We start from the raw sequence: 15,558 nt of genomic DNA, 5'->3' as shown, positions 1-15,558 counted from the left end.
TTGAAACTTAAGTCTCAGCAAGATGTACTTTATTGTTCATTGGTAGTGGACTTGGAAGTGTGAAGGAATTTGTCTTAGGTCATATACAAACAGTATAGCCTGTCAAGACAGGTCTGGATCTCATGCTTCCTGCATGACTTCTGGATGCTAAACCCTGTTGGCTCAACATGCTTACCCTGAGTCCACACTACGAATGTTACTTGGTGCCTCAGACTTTGCAAGTTCCTAACTAGAAGTCTTCAGAAGCATAGGCCAGCTCTGCCGGTCAAGTGGTTCTTGTTCCAACTCCATTACTATAACCCCTGAGAAACATTTTGAGTTATACGCAGGCTTCATTTACAGAAAAGCACTAAACCCTCTTAAAACATTAAGTCAAGCTTTCAGCCTCTGATTTCATAGCTTTCTGAATGGTGTCTTGTGAAGAATTGCTCTAGCCTTCATCTGTGACAGCTTTGTGTGGGTGCTGCTGTGAGTGACTAAGTTTGTCTGTGTGCCCAGTAAGGTTCTAGGGGTTCCTTTAGCGAAGTCTCAGTGCTTATAACCACTCCAGCATTCACTCTATCCTTTACCCTCTCATAGTTTACCTTGCTCTCTCCCTGTGTCTTTTGTGAGAAGAAGTTTCCCAGGGGGTCTTTTTCTCTCTCCTACCCAAAGGGCAGAGAATCACCGGAAGCTGAGTAGTCAATAACCCTCAGTCCCTGCTCCTTTTTGTTCTGGTGTAGATCTATTGGCTGATCCTCAAAGAATGGTCTAGATTCCAAAGCCTAATAATAGAGCAGTGAATATTATTAATTTGCTAGACAGTGTTCCTGAGTAACCAAAAGCCACAGTCTTATAATAGGCTCCTGCAGTCAGGTGTGTGTGTGTGTGTGTGTGTGTGTGTGTGTGTGTGTGTGTGTGTGTGATTTTTAGATATTTGAAAATATTAAACTACATACCAAGGGCCAGATAGTTTTAGGGGCCTGGTTGGGATTCTAGTCAGATTCTGTCTAGAATGCTCACTCTGGGTCAACTTTCTTCCCAGATTTGTTAACTTTTTCATATATGTGCATCAATTTGAATTGTGTCACATACGTTGTACAACACCTCATATTTTCCTAAGGGTCATAACTTATCATCAGCAGGGACAATCAATGTAGGGAGGTATTAAAGAAGTAAAATAGGAGAGATAAAGTAGAAATGGTGAGAACTAGCTAGTTATTCCCTCAGCTGGTAATGAATGTAGAGAGGAGCCCCTCCTGAGGACAGTGTGCTCCAGAGATTAACATCCAGAGGGCAGTTCTTTGTCATCTTTAAACTTCAACCTGGCTAAAGCCTTCCCTATGAGGATGCTGGAAACTTGCAAGCAAGTGCTGATGCAAGGATTCCCCTGGCAGGGACATTTCACTTTGTCCTTAGCCAGGCCGGAGGTCCATTTTCCAGAGCTTTGTGTCTGTCAATTTCTTCTGTCCTGGGCCGGAGTACATGCGCTCATATGCCAGCCTTCTCACTCGTTACTGCCTTTTCTGTGTTTCCTCAGGGCCTCTCTCCCCCACAGTATCGATGACCAAGGTAGAATCACAAGGAGCTAAGATAATGTCAAAGGGTAAATTAGGAATAAAAAAGTGAGAATAAAGGCTGCTAACAATGGCAAGAGTTCATCCTTTGAAAGTTTAATTTTCTTATCAGTGTATGGATTCTCTGTGACGTCCAGGTGGTAATTATTGCCTTCATGTAAAGCAAGGCATGTGAAATCAGGGTATATGCCTAAATAAAAACAAACAAACAGAAAACCCTAATGATTGAAATGCACTGCAGTCCAATCTGTTTACATATTTTCTTTCAAGAGAATGGCAGAGTTTACTAATTGCTGATTTCATAATTACTGTTGTGGGTAGTTTTTACTTCCAATATTTACTGAAGTATATCCAAATTACACTGAATACCCATGCATCTTTTCTCATTTTTAAAAAGGGTAAAATGCTTTAGAAAAAAATGAACCCAATTAAGATTAATTTTAAATAAAAAAAAAAAAAGCTGGCATTGTGTGAATGTGAACCAGCAGGAGGGATTTTAATTGGAAAAGAGGAATCTGTAACATTCCCCTCCCTTCACATTTTCTTCATCCTACTGAGTTACGCTGGTTGGTTTTCACTGAACATTGACAAAGATGATTGAAGATCAACTCGTGCCATCTTCGAAAGTTTTAAAGAAAAAGTATAATGACAATTAATTAAGAATTTTTAGGCTCCCTGATTTTGTGCTCAATAAAGGAGGCACCAAGTCCACTCTGAAGCCAAGCCCAAGCTGCTCTGAACCTTCCGGCCTGATGTATGTAGTGTTAAGTGAGACGAAGATGTTCAAGGGTTTAAGCTAAACTACCCTGAGTCCGATTTTATTGTGCTTGTCACAGGACGACCTTGTACAAGTTGCTAACTGTTCACCATCTGTAAAATGGGCTCCCAGGAACCTGACTGAGGAGATGATGTGAGGGTTAGGAGAACAAATAGGTAACTTTGAATGTTAACAGTGTTACTTCTCAGAAAAACTGAATTCCGGAATCACTTCTCTTCTAAGGTTCTGAGAATCATACAGCATTGTCCTTAGTACAATGAAATTAAGAGCGATATAAAACTACCTTCTGAAAGAGGTCTTTTGTTCTCGAGGGTTTCTTTCCTACCTAGGGGGATAATAACAGTATGATTCTATAAGAGTTACACACACTATTTACCTTACTAACATCATGCCTCTTAAGTGGGCAGTGTTATCAGCTTCAGCTCATGGAACAGGACATTCTGCACCAAGGAGCTCAGCAGATGTCAAAGAAAAATGAGGGGAAGTCTATCATACTTGCAGTCCTCAGAAAAGGAATCTGAATTTGGAACTGGAGCAAGAGACCATGACCAGCAGTTGGTAAGGATGCGCCAATGTTGGCAGATGTTGCAAAGCTGGTCTCTCATTCTTCCATTCCACAAGCACCAGGAATTAGGACTGCTTTACGTGTGATCTCCATCTGCACACTCTCGGGTATTTGCATGTTTTTAGAAGATACCAATACAGCCATCTTACCTGGGCTTAAATTTCAACCCCCACCCCCCAACTCTCCACACATACCATACAGACAATCACACACCACACAAAAAGCACACACTCACACAGTGCAAGGGAAAGAAAGAGTGGGGGGGGGAGAGAGAGAGAGAGAGAGAGAGAGAGAGCTCTATAGAGTTTTCCCTTTAATTCTTCTGTAAACACCATGTCTAACATGAGATGACTGAAATATTTTTTCATTTCCCTTATACTACTTCTTATATCAAAGAGAAAAATCTATACAGAATGTAGTACATTGACAGTTTAAAAAAAATCCCTCTTGTCAAAAATATGTGAGTTCCTACTTATTACAAAATGAAGTGAGAAGAAATTAGGCATAGTAAGTCTATTAAGCATTTTTTTTGTTTTCTATCAAGCCCTTTGATGCACATAGGAATTATGTTAAATATAGAAGACATTGTATCAACTTACATTTTTTACTGACTTAGTAGAGCACAAAAAATATTGAAATATTCCTCTCAAAGATGTAAAAGTCAAATGTAGGCTTAAAAATGTAAGGAATGGTAAAAACGATGTTGCTCTAATGGCACGCCCCCTTCCTATGTAGATGTATACTTCCACCAAACCACAATGAATAATGCAAAACAATTTGATTATTATAAATTTTATTAGAATAATAGAAAATCATACATACACATAACCATAGGATACACACACAGGAATTTAAAGAGTAAAATTTAGACTTTTCAATATGAAACAGTGTCTACATCTCATGGAGATATACTGATAGAAATAATAGGAAACAAGACAATAGCCATCTTGGAAAAGAAAACTATAGGAAGAAATTCTAGGAGTCATCAGAAAATAAAAAGGTATAGTTCTGTTATATGTACCATAAAGCGCGGGGATTGGAGAAAAGTGTTTCCCCACATTTGACTGAAATAACAATGGTCATATGAAATCAACTCATCATTCAGATTTCTTCTTGATATATACAATATTTACAGACCCTACAGAAAATCTTAAAATAATCATTCTCCTTTTTACATAGTGACCTTGTCTTGAATGGCATCTCTGAAGGAAGGGTGGTATACTAAAATGGCATCAGAATTTGGGTAATCTTCAATGTTTTTTGAGAGCTATACCATCGGTTTCTAATTTTGCTACCTTTGGTAATATGAAAAAAAATCCAGCAAAATGTGAAATTGGTAGGTAAGTGGTAAAAAATTGATTTTGAATGTCTAGCACTCAATCTACTGATTTTCATATACTTTTTACATATTACTGCAAAGTCAGGTCTTCCACAGTCCTTTGAAAATCACATATTGAAAGACTTGAGTCATCCATATCAAAGCCAGAAACATCACCATGTTCTTTTACAAATTTAACCTGGGAATGGAAAAGCCTGCCTGACTCAATGAGATAGAGAGTGGAATTTCAATTAAAAAAAAAAAAACCTTCTCTGCCATCCAAACTGAGAGAGGGCCCCTTAGTGGAATCAGAAATTATAAATGAAGAATTGTATGCCTTTTGTTTCATATTTGGGTTAAGATATATTTTTTCTTATTTTCTCTACTGGGATTTGACAAAGGCTGAAAGCTTATTTTTTTTTAACATGGGAAGAGAGTGAGTCTTAACTAATTTTACTTTAATTTTTGAGGAAGGATAAAATGTATTAATTTCCATGTTCCATCTTATTTTTGTAAATACCAACAAAAGGGAACACTGTCACAGTCTTCACTGGGGTTCAATTTCCATCTTCGGAAAAAGACAGACAATCCTAAGGAGAGCATGCAATGCCAGCAAACTTCAGAAAAGTGCCTGGTTTGTGTTTACCTTAGGAGGTTCATGTAAGATTCTGCAGAGGGACACTGCATAGGGGAAGAAACCATGCTTTCATCCTTCTTTCTTTGTTTTTAACAATAAATTCTTGCAGTAAAAGGCAATAGGAGAAATATTGTCACCTCACTTTATAGAATAAATAAGTGAGAGATGAGAGAAAGAAGTGACAAAGGAAATCTCACAGCCATACAGTAGCACATTGATGCAAGTGTCACTTTCCCAAACTCAGAGTAGCATTTACTAACAATACTCCCTTCCAGGCTGTTCCCTTCCAGAATAACAGTTTAAGTGCATGTTTCCTCTGAGGGATCAAATTAGTAATTTAAAAATGATAGGTGATGTTGTAATAATGGGAAAAGAACATTTGTAATAAATAAGGTTTTTAGTATAGAAAAAAATCTGTTTGTGTTTGTGTGTATGTATGTATGTGCTTGTGCATTGTGTGTTGTATGTACTGTATATGTACTATGTGTTTCCATACATCATATGTGCACTGTGTTTTTATGTATCCTGTGTTTGTATGTGCCTCACACATAGGCAAGTGATTAAACTCATAACATAAGAATATTTCTATCAAAAAAGTTTGCAGTTTGTAATTTGCAAGTTCCTTTGGTTTACCAAGCAAATATTAAGGCATCTCAGATTCCTCTAAAAGGATTTACTGTTTTTATTATATTCATATTTTACCTATAATGAAGTAGAAATTTAAAAACACAGAGCTGTAAAAACATGCATAATCACTGTTTTAGAAAGCACTTTTTTTTGGGGGGGGGTAACCAATTAACTTTCCAATAAATAATAAAAAAAGCCCTATCACCACAAAGCATTTACAATAAAGAACAGTAGGACGGATATGTAACCTGACACAGGGTGGATGTCAGAAATGGCTGAAGTGGATCCTCTTGCATCCATACCTGTCAAGGATGATAGAGGGTTCATTAGCAAGGGTTGTAATCAGAACACTGGAGAGTGAACGTTTCCGTTCCCTCTAAAATTATGCTGAATTCCTGTCTTCAGTTGTAACGATATTCATGCTAGTAGTAGTAGTAGTAGTAGTAGTAGTAGTAGTAGTAGTAGTAGTAGTAGTAGTAGTAGAAGAAGAAGGAAGGAAGGGAAGGGGAAGGGAAGGGAAGGGGAAGGAAGGAAGAAGAAGAAGAAGAAGAAGAAGAAGAAGAAGAAGAAGAAGAAGAAGAAGAAGAAGAAGAAGAAGAAGAAGAAGAAGAAGAAGAAGAAGAAGAAGAAGAAGAAAGAAGCAGCAGCAGCAGCAACAACAACAACAGCAGCAGCCTTGCAGGTCTTTAAGGATTTGGACCCCAGGCTCTATTTTACAGGTAATGGAAGAATCCAAGCATCTCCTTTGACACTCTCCACCCTTACATTACCATGTGAAAAGGCCAAGGCAAGAGGGCAGAAGTACTTTCTCCTGGTCAAAAGAATAGATCATACATTCTATCCCAAACCCTGGGCCTTTTAATGACCTAGTCAGGAGTCCACTCTCCTAGGAAATCTGAATCACCTGAAGCCAAACTTAGACAGGAGGAATAATTATCCCCTGAGTGAGATGATGCACTTTGCCTTCTCAGAAGCTCTTTAGTGAAAGCACTTGCCTTCCAACAGGCAGCACGGAGCACAGCCTGTGGAAGCATGGAGCATACTATGGAGCACAGCCACGTGAACTCCTTGCTTTTGAGTCCTAATTAATTTTTAATTAATTTTTATTTATTTATTTATTTATTTATTTATTTATTTGGATATCGGCTAAAGACCTAAGCAACTCCCAATACCTCTGGACTATTTTCCTCCTTCTATAATGCTCCCCATCTCCTTTTTTTATTATTATTTTATCTTACTGAAGCTGCGTGTTAACCTCTATTACAAAACACATGAACTTTCCCTCTTCCTGGCCTCCATCTTTCTTCTACAGGCAGCTGCCAGATTTACAGTTTTCCTACCCTGTTGTTTCTCCTAAACATGAATAAGAATGTGCTCAAGCAAACTACTGAGTGCATTTCTAAATACTTCTGTTAATGACACCAAGAACCCAAAAGGGTAACCCAGTTTCTTTGGTAAAATTTGGTAAAATGTTTTGAAAACATTTATCATTCTGTAGGTACATTAACCATAGGTTTTCTAGTTGCTGAAATCATGAGGAATAAATTCCAGTAGTTATAAAACAGCTAGATAATCATACTTTTATAAAAGTAGTCTGATCTGGGTGATGATGGAGGCATATGCCTTTAATCCCAGCATCCAGGAGGCAGAGGCAGGTCATGCATCTATAAAGGAAGACTCAGGACAGCCAGAGTTACACAGAGAAGCCCTGCTCAACACAGCCCCTTCAATACCAAAAAACAAAACAAAACAAAACCAAAAACAACAACAACAACAAAATAAAAAAAACCCAAAACAACACATCACAAAACAAAAAACAAAAGTATTTTAAGTGAACTAAGACACACAAGAATGAAACTAAAGCCTGTTCTGTCAAACAACCTGAGCCTAACGGAGAATCACTGGCTGCTGAGTACACAGAAGTTAGTGATACATCCAAGTAGTAAGTGACTCCAGTCTGTTCATTTCATATAACTTAACTTTAGTTGAAATTGGGAAAACAACTTCATCATCGTGAAAATGATTAGACTTGATTGCAAACAACTGGTGAGATAATTTGACGTTTAATTAAAGAAAGCTTCATAGGATAAAGGTTTAGAAAATTTGCTTTTGTACAGATACAGATACATTTTATGCATAGTATGAATTATTATCTTTGGAAAGAAATCAATAGAAACTCCATTTTCGAAAACAATCCCATGTAGTCACCTGATTACCCAAGATCAGCAACAAGGCAGGGTCAGATGGTTTGGTTTAGACAGTTATCCTAGAATGAATATCTATATCTATATTTATATCTGTCTATCTACACCTACATCTATCCATATCTATATCTATCTATATCGATATACCTATACCTATATCTATCTATCTAGCTATACCTACATCTATCTATACCTATATCTATCTATATCTATATTTATATCTATATATCTATACCTACATCTATCCATATCTATATCTATCTATATCGATATACCTATACCTATATCTATCTATACCTACATCTAATACCTATATCTATCTGTATCTATATCTATATCTATCTATATCTATATTTATATCTATATATCTATACCTACATCTATCCATATCTATATCTATCTATATCGATATACCTATACCTCTATCTATCTATCTATCTATCTATACCTACATCTATCTGTATCTAAATCTATATCTATCTATATCTATATCTGTACATATATATGGGGGAGAAAGCAGGCAAAGGGAAGTATTGTTCCCAAACTAAAATATCTCCCATTTATCTCTTAAGAAACACAGTATTTAGTCCTGCTATTAGTCCAACTCTCTATATTGTCATTTTAACTGTAGACCTCACATTATTAGAGAATAAGGAACATGTTTTCTTTATTTTACAAGGTACAACAATCAGGGCTAGACAGATGAGATGACTCAGAGATTAAGAATACTGTTTTTGAAGAGGACATGATTTCAATTCACAGCACCCATGTTAGGTTGGTCAACCTCACATCTGCTTGTAATTCACGTCTGTTCACATCTGTTTGTGATTGGAAAGATGCTGTCTTTGGCTTGTGAAGGAGACAAGAGTACTCATGACAGCATGCACAAGCTCATGCTCACACGGTTTTAATATCTTAAAAGAATACCTTAAAGTACTCAGAATAGACATATTCTCTTTTGGTCTATTGAATTGCACAGACTTTCTGGACAGTCCCTAGTCTGAAATGGCCTTTACAGAGTTAAGTGATGAAATAATTACGGACTATTTTCTAGGATAGTTTGATTTGTGTGTTGTAGTCAAAATATTTTCACAGAGAATAAATTTTTTTCTGCATTGCCAAATTTTCCACTCTTCAGTCGCTAATGCCAGTCACTTCATTTTCAATAGTAAAGACCATAATTGCGGTCTTGATTGAACAGTACTATGGACAAGGTCAAGATCAACACGTGGAAAGATGGGAACATTTTATTTGTGTCACTGAGAAGCACAGGGCACAGTAAGACAGGATGGGCTTTATAGTACTTCAGTTAATGCTGGAGAAATCTAGACAGGATTTAAAAGTAAGGATAAATTTATTTTGCCTTGTCTCTGAGAAAATATGCAGGCACGAGTCTGTTTCCCTTAACTCAGAAATTGAAATTTCCAGAGTAAAATAAATTTTTTGTGATTCTTTCAGAGGAAAAGTTTGTATGAAGCACCTGTGAAATTAAAAATAGATATTTTAAAAATCTGTCTTTGTGTCCAGGGGATGAACAATTGGAAACAGACAGAATTTCACTATATAACCTGGGCTGTCCTTGAACTAATTTTGTAGCCTAGGCTGATCTGGAACTCAGGATTTTCCTGGTTGGAACTCTTGAGTCTGGAGATTATTGGCTTGAACCACTATACCTGGAAATATTGAAAGTAAGAAAACCTGTGTGTGACTTAATGTTACCGTGAGAAGTGTTTATGAAGTCTGACTTGAGCAGATAAGTCCAAGGCAAATGTGTAACTGGTGTCTAATGCTGTTTCTTGACTTTTCTTCTCCCTTGTTTTGCATCATTCTAATGGTGTTCTTTCTGTCCTTATATGGTATATGCCCCATGCATACCAAAATGCATGCTGGGGAAAACAGGTAAGTAGCACTCCAATCACTGACTTACAGGGTTCAATGACAGTGACAACAGTTAAGGGGAGAATGAGCTCAATCAGCTTACTGGTTATTCTTGGAATCCTGATCTGCTCACTACTGGTGCCGTCCCCTCCATCTGTGGTGGCCTTGACTTCAATGATGTAGTCTTCCTTGATAGGCAGCAACAGCTCAGCTGAAGTTTTGTTTGTGTTCAGTACTTGCACATTATTTTGACTGCTAGTCCTATAGAAAACCTAGAAGACATAAATAAACTCATTTTTTATACAACTGGCATCTGTCTTTCACAAAATTTGTCACTCCAAAATGAGTTTAGGTCTTTATACCCCTATATATAAAGTATACTTCATGGTAGGTCTTAAACATGGGTAGACATTCCGGAACCGTTAAGTTAACAAAATTGAGGAGGCTGGATGGATACTGAACTTTTATTATGGAAAATCTCAGATGTTGGTGAGTTGGGTAGAATAGAAACACAGGAAGATTATGTAATATGTGAAAAGAGAAGGAGATCATTGTTTCAGAGTCTGACTGAAGCCTCTCCCCATCCTTGAAGTAAAACTTTTGAGCCATTTATATTTGTTGTAAAGCTAACCTTCTGTTTCTGATAGATATTTTTTTATAAAGTAACAACGAGCCAGGATTAATGAGGAATGTATAAAAACTTGGGAAGGGCCTCATATCTTTCAGCAGTCATTTCCTGAAGATTATAAACAAAACTTTTATCTTTGAATCGAGCAAATAGACCCATTTTCCCAGAATTCTTGTGGGATAGACTTATTTTACCAAATGTTATCCTGGTAGTTGCATCTCAGAAAACTTCCAACAATCTCATTTAAACTTCTTTCTTTTAATGTCAAAAATCTTATTCTTGATTTAAGTTACTTTTGAAGAAAAATTTTTTATTAGATATATTTCTTTATTTACATTTCAAATGTTATTCCCTTTCCCGGCTTCCTGTCTATAAGCCCTCATCTTCTCCCACTCCCCCATATGGGCGTTCCCTTTCCCATCCATCCCCCTTACTGCTCTCCCCTATATTTCCCTGCACTGGAGGTCCAACCTTGGCAGGACCAAGGGCTTCCCTTTCCACTGGTGCCCCAACAAGGCTATTCTCTGTTACATATGCAGTTGGAGCCCTGGGTCAGTCCATGTATAGTCTCTTGGTAGTGGTTTAGTTCCTGCAAGCTCTGCTTAGTAAGCATTGTTGTTTTTATGGGGTTGCAAGCCCCTTCAGCTCTTTCAATCCTTCCTCTAATTTCCCCAAAGGGGGTCCTGTACTCAGTTCAGTGGTTTGTTGCTAGCATTGACCTTTGTGTTGGGCATGCTCTGGATGTGTCTCTCAGGAGAGATCTCTATCTGGTCCCTTTCAGCATTCATTTTTTAGCTTCATCAATCTTATCTAGTTTTAGTGGCTGTATATATATTGGCCACATGTGGGTCAGGCTCTGAATAGCCATTCCTTCTGTTGCTGCTCTAAACATTGCTTCCATATCCCCTCCTATGGATATTTTTTCCCCTTTTAAGAAGGAGTGGGAGCATCTGCATTTTGGTCATCCTTCTTCTTGAGCATCCTGTCATCTGTGGATTGCATCTTGAGTAATTAGAGCTTTTGGGCTAATATCCACTTATCAATGAGTGCATACTAAGTATGTTTTTCTGTGATTGGGTGTCATTTAAGCTTCTTAGCAAGCTTGTGACTAAAGTAATTTCAAAGCTCAGTAAGACTTTATATGATTATATATATATATTTATTATATACACATATATGTATATAAATATATATAAATATATATAAATATGTATACATTTATATATATGTATATATATGCATATATATATAAAATCTCCATATCTATGCTTTAGAGTTGATCTTAACTTCATTATGGGTCTCTGTCTTTCTTGAACTATAAATCTTAAGACTATTTAACATATCATTATTAAACCTAACACTGTTTCATAAACTGGATAGAACTGAAGTTTTCTGAAGCTGTAAATATGACTTCGTTTGTGCCCAAATCCCTAAAAGTCTAGGGATATCCTCAGGTTGCTAAGGATAAAAGTAGGAAGCCATCCTTCCTGCGTTGCTCACCCACAATGCTTGCAGCAAGGATAGATAATAGTTAGAGCTATGTGAGATGTATCCTTGGTGGTAGGGGGCAAGGAATCCGGGTACTCCTTACAGTTATTTTAAAAATGGTATTTCGTGAGCATTGAAAATAAATAATAAATGTTATAACCATCACAATTGAATTCCTTATGAATCAAAAATTATCTCACATAACTGTATTTAACAAGATATTTTCAGAAATGATCTTTTTAAGGAAAAGCTTGTTAGTTATGTGAAAATTATATTAAGAAGCCATATCACCAATATTTCAAAAATAAGCTTTTCACTTAGCTTTCCTCAGAGCATGTTAACAGAGGTAGGACAGGTGAAGTCTGAGCCATAACTGACCTTGTAGCCTGTTACTTCTGATTCATTCTCCATGGCTTTCACTTGTTCCCAGTTAAGCAGCACTTTAGTGTCTGTAGCATTCCAAACAACATTTCCTGGTGGCTGACTGGGAGCTTGAGAGATTAAAACAGATTTGACAACAGAGTTATATTTCAGACGGAACAGACAAATATTCTAGGAAGCTCATGGAAGAAGAGGACTCTCCTTGGTAAACCATGTTGCAGAAATGGAATGAGACAAAACCAAGGAGATGCTTTAAATGTTCCCTTAAACATTTTAAAGAAAGGTTACCATGTTTAAATTTTGAGAAAATTTGCTTTACAATACCATAGGATACCATATGGTAGGATACCTTATGATACCATACCATACCATACCGTACTGTACTACCGTACCATACCTACATATCATACATACCATAACCATACCTAGAAAATGTTGAAAACATACGAAAGGCAATTCCTTTTTCTACCACTAGAGAGTGCATGCTGAGGAGTCAAGCAGGACAGCCCTGGGACTTGTTTTGACACTTACTAGAAGCTGAGAGAAATTGCCAAATGAGCAGATTAAAGTCACAGGAAATGAAGTGTGGATGATTTTTAAGCCAGTCTCCTCGTATGATGAGATGGGCAAAACGAGAGGCAATAAAAAATCAGGATTACACAGATTCATTCTCATGAAGTAATAGCTATCCCTATGAAAAATCACGGCAGAGAGTCCATATTTTAAAGTCTTCATTCTCCAAATTTAAATCAGTTTTTGAGAAAAATAATGCAAAAGGCTAAAAAAGTTAATGAGAACTGCAACAGAGAATTAATGAAACGCTCTGGGTTTTATAGACTTGAATTTACAGTTATCTCCTTTACAAGAACGTGAGATAGAAAAATTATACTGGTGAGGTGTAGGGGTGTCTATGTGTGGCGTTTATGTGGGGGGAGCATGGGATGGAGTGACAAGTGGCAGGATCCATTTGTTTACTGACAAACACAAGGGACACTAAGGTTCAGTTTCTTTTCAATCGCAAAACGACAAAGATATTACTCATTTGTCAACGGCCTCACAATTGCCTACAACAGCACTGAAACAGTTCACCCTTGTACACTGAAACATAAGATGCGATTTCGATAACTGTATTTGTAATGGGAAAGGAGATTGCCTTTCCAGGGAAATTTCTGATCATCATTAACCCATGCCATAAGGGAAATACAGCTAAACTTACAGACAGAAGATATATATTCTGTGATATGTTATGAGATGAATAACTACAAACACGATGATATTGCTTACAAACCCATTCTTTAGGGTGTGTGTGTGTGTGTGTGTGTGTGTGTGTGTGTGTGTGTGTGTACTTTCTAACATGATTCCATGTAGTTTTAAATATTTGCTGACTGGATATTAACATTGAGCTTAAGTCAGCTAAGACTGAGCTGCAGGGCTGTGATAGCAAGATCAATGGTAGCTACTTAGAGTTGAAATATTAATCAGCGTGTTCTACTCCCTCTATCCAGATGTTATGAGTGCATTTAAACATCATCCAGAAGTCTGTTATCCATATGGCTGATAGGTGTATAAAAGGATGGGTTTGATTTGATTTGAAGAAGTTCAGAAAATACACTGCAGCACGGACTGTTCTATCAACAAATGAGTGCTGACAGGTTATGGAAAGTTTCCAGTCATTTGGGCTAAACTGCCTATCCCAATGCCAGTGTCAGAGAAGAAACTGGATAAAGGGTGGTTTGTTAGGGGCGAATTCCCAAATTAATGAATTCAGCCTCATAGAAATGACAAAAAGAAAGGAAGAAAGGAACATTAAAAAGAAAGAAAAACTATGAGCAATTATGTAAATTAACACGTAAATTATGCAAATAAGTGTAAGTAATGAAAATGGAGGTTGGCTTTTGTTTTCTTGTTTTTTTCCCTCTTGTGTCTGACTACCCCCCCCCCCACATTCATTACACTTTACTGTTGGCTTACTTGCTCATTTTCTTTATTAAAAAAAAATGTTTGTTTTAACCTATGCATATGGGTATGTCTATATGTTTTTATTTTCGCCTCTGTGTGCATATATTACATGTGTACAGGTACCCACAGAAGTCAGAAGTCCCTGGATTCCCTGGAGCTTAATGGATAGGGTTTTGTAAGCCATTGAAGCCCCTGTAGGTGGTAAAAAGTGAACTGTGGAAGAGCAGCAAGCACTCTTAACTGCTGACTTACCTCTCCAGCCCCTATTTTTGCTTTTTATAATTTTAATAGTAAAATAAAGAAAAAACATAAATATAATTTGTAGCCTCATTTTAAGTAATGATAGTTACACAAGAGCCAGCTTGATATGCTAGTCACATTTTTGTATCTGCTTTAAAATGGAGCTAATGGCTCCCTTTTAATTTTTAAAATATTAGAAATAGTATCCATCAGCTCTCTTGCTACCACTGCTAATGACACCACTGAATCAGAAATTCTTAACCAGACAACGACTCTTTTAGCTGCTAAGCTTACAAATCCGTGCTTAGTAGCCATCTCTGATTAGTCAGGCAATACAGAATGTGCTTTGATACGAGTTATTTATTCTCCAGTACGCTATACTTCAGTGATATTCATTTCCGTAATTGCCCTAACCCAGGGAGTTAAGAGAGACTATACACGTATTTCTAATATGTGCCAGAACATAGATGAAGGTTGAGATCAGTAGGCTATGTGAAACAAACCAGTCACATAGCGGGCAACTGAAGGCATGGAACCAAGAAACAAAGTGGAAAAGTCCCTGAAATGACTGACAGTGTACCTTGTAGACCTTCTCACTCCATTCTTAGTGCTTTGCCCCATCTGAAAAGATGATCTACAAAACCTGGACCCGGGCCAGATCTAATGGACTTCACTCAACAGATGCTCTCTATTTCAAAATGACTGACAGGTGTGAAGTCTACAGGCTTTTTTTTTTTTTCCTATTTGTCAAACTTCTATTTGGACAGGAGGAGATAATAGCAAAGAAAGGAAAGATCTAATTTGTTTCATTTAGAGGTGATAATTAATTGGATTTAAAACAGAATGTAAATCGACAGACCCTAAAATTCCTGGGAGAATTTAAATATTATACAATAATATAACACTATCCCAAATAGACTTTTTAATCATGGTCTATCTTTAAGCATCTGGCATGATGCTTTCTAGGTTTGGATTTCTAGCTTTTCAACATTTGCTTTCTTGGAGATTTCAATTATTCTATAGATGTCTGCTGGCAAAGAGCCAATGAGAGTGACATGGCTATGCCTAGGACACTTTTGTCAATGGGAAAACAGTCTAAGAAATGGCCGCCTACTGTCAAGGTGAGATAGCACACATATACGGTGTTCTGGTTTTATTCTTATGCTGTGATCAAACGCTTTGACAAAACAGCAACAAGGGGAGAAGACAACTTATTTCGCAGTCTCAGGTTACAGATGGTCATTGTGAGGACGTTAAGGTATAAAGTTGAAGCAACTAGTTCCATCATATCCACAGCCT

At 37.1% G+C, this 15,558-nt stretch overlaps 1 protein-coding gene across 1 annotated transcript in view; it reads right to left on the bottom strand.

The window, feature by feature from the left end:
* Nucleotides 1-3,675: 3,675 nt before the first annotated feature.
* Cntn3 (contactin 3) overlaps nucleotides 3,676-15,558 on the bottom strand; it is a 356,765-nt gene continuing 344,882 nt past the window's right edge. The window contains exons 21-23 of the mRNA XM_032906010.1: nucleotides 12,058-12,170; nucleotides 9,667-9,835; nucleotides 3,676-5,783 (exon numbers count right to left, since the gene is read on the bottom strand). Coding sequence (XP_032761901.1) covers nucleotides 5,683-5,783; nucleotides 9,667-9,835; nucleotides 12,058-12,170 — 383 coding nt within the window. The 3' untranslated portion in view covers nucleotides 3,676-5,682. The remainder of the gene's footprint in view (nucleotides 5,784-9,666; nucleotides 9,836-12,057; nucleotides 12,171-15,558) is intronic.

This window comes from Rattus rattus, chromosome 6 (assembly GCF_011064425.1).
Source record: "Rattus rattus isolate New Zealand chromosome 6, Rrattus_CSIRO_v1, whole genome shotgun sequence".
NCBI lineage: Eukaryota > Metazoa > Chordata > Mammalia > Rodentia > Muridae > Rattus > Rattus rattus.
Note: the sequence above shows the minus strand (reverse complement) of the source record. Positions and strands in the feature narration are given on the sequence as shown.